The 7,294-nt window shown below is 57.4% G+C and overlaps 1 protein-coding gene across 1 annotated transcript; it reads right to left on the reverse strand.

The window, feature by feature from the left end:
• Positions 1 to 683: 683 nt before the first annotated feature.
• SOX21 (SRY-box transcription factor 21) lies at positions 684 to 1,514 on the reverse strand (the record flags this gene model as incomplete). The annotated part of the gene is made up of 1 exon (XM_084235497.1): positions 684 to 1,514. One exon carries the CDS (start codon positions 1,512 to 1,514, stop codon positions 684 to 686), a length of 831 nt encoding a protein of 276 aa, XP_084091623.1.
• Between the last annotated feature and the right edge of the window lie 5,780 nt (positions 1,515 to 7,294).

The following is a 7,294-nucleotide window of genomic DNA, read 5'->3' on the forward strand; positions in this document are numbered from 1 at the left end:
ACTGGTCAAGAAGGGATCCGGCCTGGGGGTTCTGCTTGAGAGAACAGCTTATTTGCAAAGTTCAAATAGTACAAATGGAGACCAAGGGTGCCCGGAGCCCTCCCGCTCCGAGAATCTCACCACACAGATCAGCTTTTCCCTCGTGCCAGCCATTTCAGACCTAACATTTGAACAGAGTGCATGCAACACGGACCTGGGGTAGCAACAACAAAAACAGAACAGAAAGCAAAAAAAAAAAAAAAAAAAAAACAAAAAAACAAAAAAACAAAAAAACTAATAATAACAAAGGAGCGAGAAGGCGAATCAGAAACAAAACCGACAATAAACTTCCAACAGAGAAAACTGGAAAAGCCCAACAGGTCAAAAAGTTGCTCCTCCACCTCGGTGGGCCCAAACGCAACAGGTTTCCAAGTGCAAAGCCAACACCAGCCGCTGCGGGCACCACGGCCGTCCCCGCGAGGCGGCCGCGCAGCGCGGGTCTCCAGGTCCTGGGAACCCGCGCGCACCCCCTTCGCGCTCCGCCCCGCGCGCCCCGGCCGGGCCCCGGCCTGGCACCTCCACGCCTTGTGCGCGCACCACCCGGGCCCCGGCGCGCGCGCGGGGGGCGCAGGGCCAGGCGCGGCGCTCGTACCTACACACACGCGCGCGTGGGCTCGCCGGTCCTCGCGGGGCGGCCCGCGGGGTCATAGCGCGGCGGCGTAGGCCGCGGGGTAGGGGTCCAGCTGCGGCTTCCCCATGCCGGGCAGCAGGATGTAGGCGAGCGGCGGCTGCAGCCCGGGGCTGGGCCACGCGCTGCAGTTGCACGGGATCATGTAGCCGGGGTTGCCCGGGCTGGGGTGCGAGTGCGTGTGCCCCCCGGCGGCCGCCGCAGCTGCTGCAGCAGCCGCCGCCGCGCCGTGGAAAGCGCCCGCGCCCGCCGCCGGGTAGCCCAGCGACGACGCGTACGGGAGGCCGGACGACGAGGACGACAGCTCTGCCATCTTGGAGCCCAGGTCGAGCAGCGAGTAGGGGCTCCCCGCGGCCGCGGCTGCGGCTGCGGCTGCGGCTGCGGCCGCCGACTGCGGGAAGAAGACGCGCGCAGCGGCTGCGGCTGCAGCGGCCGCCGCCTTCTCGGGGTTGGCGAGCAGGGACTCGGGCACCAGGCCGCCGCCCGCGCCCGCGCCCAGCCCGCCGCCCGCCTTGAGCGCCGGGTGCTCGGCGTCCGCCACGCCGCCCAGGCCGTAGGGCACCGGGAAGGCGAACTTGTCCTTCTTGAGCAGCGTCTTGGGCTTGCGGCGCGGCCGGTACTTGTAGTCGGGGTGCTCCTTCATGTGCATGGCGCGCAGGCGCTTGGCCTCGTCGATGAACGGCCGCTTCTCGGACTCGGTGAGCAGCTTCCACTCGGCGCCCAGGCGCTTGCTGATCTCCGAGTTGTGCATCTTGGGGTTCTCCTGGGCCATCTTGCGCCGCTGCGCGCGCGACCACACCATGAAGGCGTTCATGGGCCGCTTGACGTGGTCCACCGGCTTGGACATGCTCTCGCCGGGCTGCGGCTGCGGCCCGCCGCCGCCCGGGCCCGCGCGCTCCGCCCGCAGGAAATCAATGTTGGCTGCCCGCGGGCGCCCGAGCTGCCCGCCCGCGCCCCGCTGGGCGCCCCGGCGGCTCTGGCCTCCGGGACGAGGCGGCGGCTGGGGGACCGGCCCAGGGCCGCGCCGCGCCCCCGGCTGTCCCGGTCTCTCCGGCGCGCGCTCGGGCCGGTCCTCCCCGGGACTCGCGGACTCCGCGGCGGCGCCCCCACCCCGCGGCGGCACTGGGCCCGGGGCTCTCGGTCCTGGCTCCCAGGTGGCGCGTGCTCGCTGGCGCCCCGCGGGGAGCCGCTGCCCGGCCCGGCGCGCCCCTGCGCGCTCTCTCTCTCAAACGCACAGCAGCCCGGAAAGTTGCGGGGCGCAGGCTCCGCCAAGTGGAGTCGAGGAGCCGGCCGCCGCGCGCTGCCAAGTGCCAAGAGGGGCTCTCGGCCGCTGGAGTGTTTGGACTCTCCTCGGTGACTTTCTCATTTGACAGTAGCCGAGGGGGGTTGGGGGGAGACGAGGTGGCCCCCGAGGGGGAACAGGAGGGGGAGCAGAGGAGGGTCCAGGCGCACCAGCAGGACGCAGGGCGCCGCAGCGGGTAGAAAAGCAAATGCAGCAGCGCCGGCCGGTCTTCCTGGTCCTGGGTCGGGCGCGATGGTGGGGACCCCCTCGATCGGCTGCGGGATGGTGGGGGGAGGGGTCCGCACCCCAGCACCTGCCTGGCGGGTCTTGCTCTCCTGCTGCCGGGCGAGGAAGGAGGTCGGAGGCGGCCAAAGCCAGCCTGGGGTCGCTGGGCCTCAGAGGACAGCCTCCCGGCTCGCCCGGGCGCCGCGTCTCGCTGTCCCCCGCGCCATGCCGGCTCCGCTCGCTCCGGGCCCCTCCGGGCGCGCCGGCTGACTCGGGCTCCCGGGGCGCGCCGGGCTCGGGGGGCGGCTCCGCCTCGGCGCGGCTCGGCGGGCCGGGCACCGGCCGCGTCCCCTGCTCGCTCCTCTCGGCCGCCGCTCGACTTGCCACTAACTTCGCCCAAGTTTCCTGCGCCGGCGCCGCCGCGCAGCTCTCCGCGCGCTCGCCTGGAGCGGGTGCCCGCCCGTGCGCCGCGCCCGGGGCTCCTCGCTCCTCGCCTCTCCGGGCACAGGAGACCGGGCACGGGGCGGGCAGGCTGGAAGAGGAGATCTAAAGAAAATGCGCCATCACCTCAGTTCTCAGGTCCGAGCTGGGGCCGCTCCCCACTCCCGCTGCGCAGTGGGCCCCTTCCCGGCCCAGGCCGCCCCTCCGCTCCGGAGGCTGCAGGAGCCCTCGGCGCCGGCTCAGGTGAGCGTCGCTACCTGCGTGTGCACGCGCCCGGAGCCGGCGCTGGGTGTGCATGTCCAGCCGCGCCGTGTGTGTATATCTGGGGGCATGCGGAGGAGGTGGAGCCCGGGACTCCGGGAGGGAGGGACCAGCGAGCCTCCTCCCGCTCCCACACCCCCAGGACCTCGAATTAAACAAGATCCCCTCCGCCCCCCCCTCCTCCCACCTCTTTTCACTTGAGAGCAGGTTTAGGCGAGTGGAGAGCCCGGAGCGCGCCGCGGAGTCTGCGCACTGTTTGGCGTTGGCAACCCCTGGTGTCCTCGCGGCTCCCCTGGCCCGCGCGCGCCGGTGGCGACTCTGGAATCCTGTGCCCGGAGAAAGAAGGAGGTGCCCGCGAGGAGGGGCGCCTCGAAAACTACGGAGAAAGAGGGATAAGCCCGAGGAAGGGGGAGCGCACCCGGAGAAAGGAGACTTTTCCTAGCAAGACCGTATGCATTTTCCTTGGAGGTCCAGATGTTCCTGGCAACAGATGCTTCCCGCATTTTCTTGCACTGGCGATGCACCCAGGCAGGAGTAGTGGAGTGAAAACACCTGAGGGACTCGTGGCAACCCTTTCGGAAAGGACCCGGGCCCGGCTGAGAGCAGGCGTCCTTGGCTGACGCTTCAGCTCTTAAAAATTATGGGGTTTGTCTGGTTTTGTTTCTGTTCTGGTCGTCCGAGCCTGCTCTATGCTGATTTCTTGAAGGTACAGTTAACTTATAGTATCTCACTTAAAGGCACAGCTAGAGGGAAGGTGTGTAAAATCAATAAAAATATAAAAACAATTCTCTGAAAGAATAAAGGAAAACACCCTGAACTAGCTTTGCGTTGCTAAGCCTCGTGTCCTTTACCTAAGAGCAGTTTTGTCTTTATAAACCGACGTGATGTGAAAATCAGGCCGAGCGATTTTGCTCTAGTCTCCTTCTTGCTCACGGGTGCCGCCCCTCTAGAGTAGGATCAGCCCGGAGGTTTCACTCACCAGCTCCAGCTGGCCTGCCCTCCAGGGAGCCCTTGCTTGCTGGCTTTCTGTGGCAGTTTGGGTTTGACCTAGCCATGTGGTCTGTGCAAATGGGAAGTCCTGGAAGCTTTAATTCTTTTAAAATTTCCCTGCCATTTATGTGCAGCTCATCCACAGACAGAGAGTTTTCATGGTAATGATGGACTTACATAAACACTGGTTTAGGTCATCAGATCTCCTTAAAAGTTCGGTTTGTTTGATTGCTCATTTTAATAAAAGAAGAATGATGGTAGCTTTAACTTTAGCTGCTGTGATATCTGGAAATGTGAATCAGTGGCGAAGTGCCTGGGAGTCTTCTGCTTCAGATGTCACATTTACAGATGTTTACTTTGTATCAGCTATACCCTTGTATTGCTGGAACAATTGGACTGATTTCTCTAGAGCCAATATATTCCTTTATGTGTTTGTCTTATGTATGGTTGTCTCTAAAAACACTGTGTTATTCACAGACTCTGGGTGGAGCAATGGTAAAACCCGAGCAGGTGTAATTACATGGACTGGAATATTAAATGTACTGTTTTGTGATGATAAACTACAAAATTATCATCCCAGAGCTTTTAACCTACTAACCTCTATAATAGGTTTGAGACAAAAATATTATACATTGTCATACAAAAGACCTCTGTGAAGGGATGAAAGATAAAAAAAAACTGTTATTCACTAAACATTGTGAATAAAGTTTAGTCTCATTCTGAAAATTATTTTGACAGCTAGATCAGGATACAGATTGGGCAAAGATATGTCAGTGAGTTAAAATGTTATATACTGTTTGCAAATTTAAGTTCAAAAATCTATTGTGACAAATTATTACCATGGAAGGAAATGTTTGTATATTTGACTGAGATGTATATTTCTTTGTGCAATAACTAGTAAAAATAAAATCCACATATGTCCCCTTGGAGACAGTTTCATAACTTGTGCAATACTGCCTGTTGGGTGAAATTACATGAACCAAAATGGAAAGTTCTTAAGCCAAAAAATGTTGAACTGTGTTTCAAACAAAGGTGTTTTCTACACTTCAGAAGAAAATGGCTGTTTAGGTGCTTGTTTGTCTGTATACTAAGTAGCATAGCATTTCACACACTTCAAAATAGGAGTGATTTGGTTTTCAATTTCAACTTTAGGGGATCAATAGTCTTGGCCTAAATCCTGCCCAACCAGGGGGTACCCCTGTTAATAGGCGCAGGAAAGGGAGGCTGCTGAGCGCTGTTATGATCCAGCCTGACCACCTCTGACCTGCATCTGCTTGACGTTTCCCCAGGTAAACTTTTCGTGGGGGTTTTCTCTCTTCTGAGCCAAAAGTGTAAATCCAGCTTCATTTCTCAGTGCTTATGTTTGAGTTGATAGAGTGTCATTTGTCTGTTCTTCAGCCTTTTTTTCTCTGAAACTGAAAAATACCAAGATAAAGGAAAGAGAACATGGGAGTAAAGAGTAAAGGAAAAATGCCTTGAAAGAAAACTGCAAGTTGGGCTTCCTGGGGTCAGCTGCTGGTGGGGAGCACTCACTCCTGGCAGTGGGAGCCTGCGTCAGGCTTGCGGGTTGTGGGCCTGTGATCAGATACTGCTAACCAGAAACTAAGAGTCCAAAAAGTTTTCGGGGCTGTGCACATTCAATTTCTTACCCTGTCCTGCACCATCCTGCCCAGCAACTTGTCTTCATTCCGTTGTAAAACTTTCACTAGGAGGCAGCAATGAGGTTGTTGGGGAATGAAGTACCTTGGCCACACCAGGCTGACTGGCTTGCTTTCTCTCTCTCCCCCACAACTGAGGGCAATGTTTGAGCCCCACAGGAAGGCACGGGCTCAGAGTGAGCTAAGTCACTTGCCTCCCTCCCTCCCTCTCTGCGGTCCCCCTGGCTTTTCCCAGGTGGCCCACTGTCATTTTCTTCTACAGCCATGGAGGTACCAAACCACAGCCTAGAAGGCAAACCCCTGGGAAGCGGTTTGAGAAGTGGCTGAGAAGGGACCCCATGAAAGTGGCAGTAAAGGATGTCCTCCAAGCATAGGGGCTACTTCATGGCAGCTGGAACTCCCGAGAGCAGCAACTTGGGTGAAGCAGATGCAGTGCAAGCATGAGAGACTTCCATACCTTCGTGGAAGGGTAACAGCTTGTTTGTTCTGTTAGGGAGGAAATGAGCAAGCTGTGGCAAAAGTCAGCCTTCAGGTGTCACAGTCCTCTAGCTCCCTAGTTCTCCTCTGCACCCCTCTGCCATGAGCCCACTTCTGGGGGAAGTCCTAAACATGGTGCCCATCCAGCCCGGAGCCCAGAACAGCAGGTGAGTTACGGTGGGAGCTAAAGAAGCGGCTCCTCATCCATCCTGCTTAATTTCTGCCTTTCTTCTTACCCCTCTCCCCATTCTTGGAAAAGAGACTTACAGGTCAATTACGAGCGCACCCCTCCCTCCTCCTCGTGCTGCTCACGCAGCCGGGCGTTTTTAGAAGGAGCTTTAACTACAAGTCAGAGCGAGAAAAAAAATCAAAAACTGTCCCTCTCAGCTCTCCTCCCAAAAAAGATAATGTGCTTGTGACAAAATAAACAACGAAGACAGGCACCTTCTCGAATCCCAGAAAAGCAAGGGGGCGATACTTGTCTTGGCCTAAGAGCTTTTTTAAGTTGGAAGAAGCGCTTCTCGAACAAAACCAGACAGGAAGGAGGCAGCTGGGCATTGGGCCGCATGTCGTGGGTCTGTGTCGTAAAATCCTTCCAACCGAGGTTCCCAAGAAGGGGAGCAGGTGAGGGTAGTGAGGTTACAGGTGAACTTCATCACCACACATGCACTGGTGTTGAGAAAGCCCAAACCTGGAAGAGGGAGGACCCCTTTCAGTGTTCCAGCAGGGTGGGGCCGGGGAGGGGGGAGGTAAGCTTTCCTGCACCTGGAGAAGCTTCCAGATGGCTCTGCCTTGTGTGTGCCTCTGCCTCAGTTCAGCTTTCTTGCCTTAAGGATGGGTCCACTCTAGAGTTCACCTGCTAAGCACTTTGCTTCTTTCAGAGTTATCATTTCTTGAGTTCTTTTTTTTTTTTCCAAAATTTATTTATGCATAAGAACCAGGTTACAGGCCAGACGTGCAGGGGGGTGGGATAGGCGCTGAGAGCATTCACCAAAGACAGAGTAGGGAGCAGAACAGGTGGATTGACTGAAGTACACTGCTGAGGGGAGCACCAGGCAAGGTAGGAGAGGCCTGCTGCATCATGTGAGTCACCTTCCTGGCCTGCTCCGGGTCAAATGGCTTCATAGTGCTGCAACTTAACCCCTTGGCCACCAGGGAGGCCCCATTTCTTGAGCTTTTAAGACACCCCACCTTTTACATGTATTATCATTTTAGGAAACCCCTTTGAGCTAAGTGTTAGCATTAGCTCCAATCTGCAGGTTGAGGTGCCAGGCCTAAAGCAGATAAATAAGT

Source organism: Talpa europaea (genome assembly GCF_964194135.1).
Source record: "Talpa europaea genome assembly, chromosome: 6".
NCBI classification, from domain to species: domain Eukaryota; kingdom Metazoa; phylum Chordata; class Mammalia; order Eulipotyphla; family Talpidae; genus Talpa; species Talpa europaea.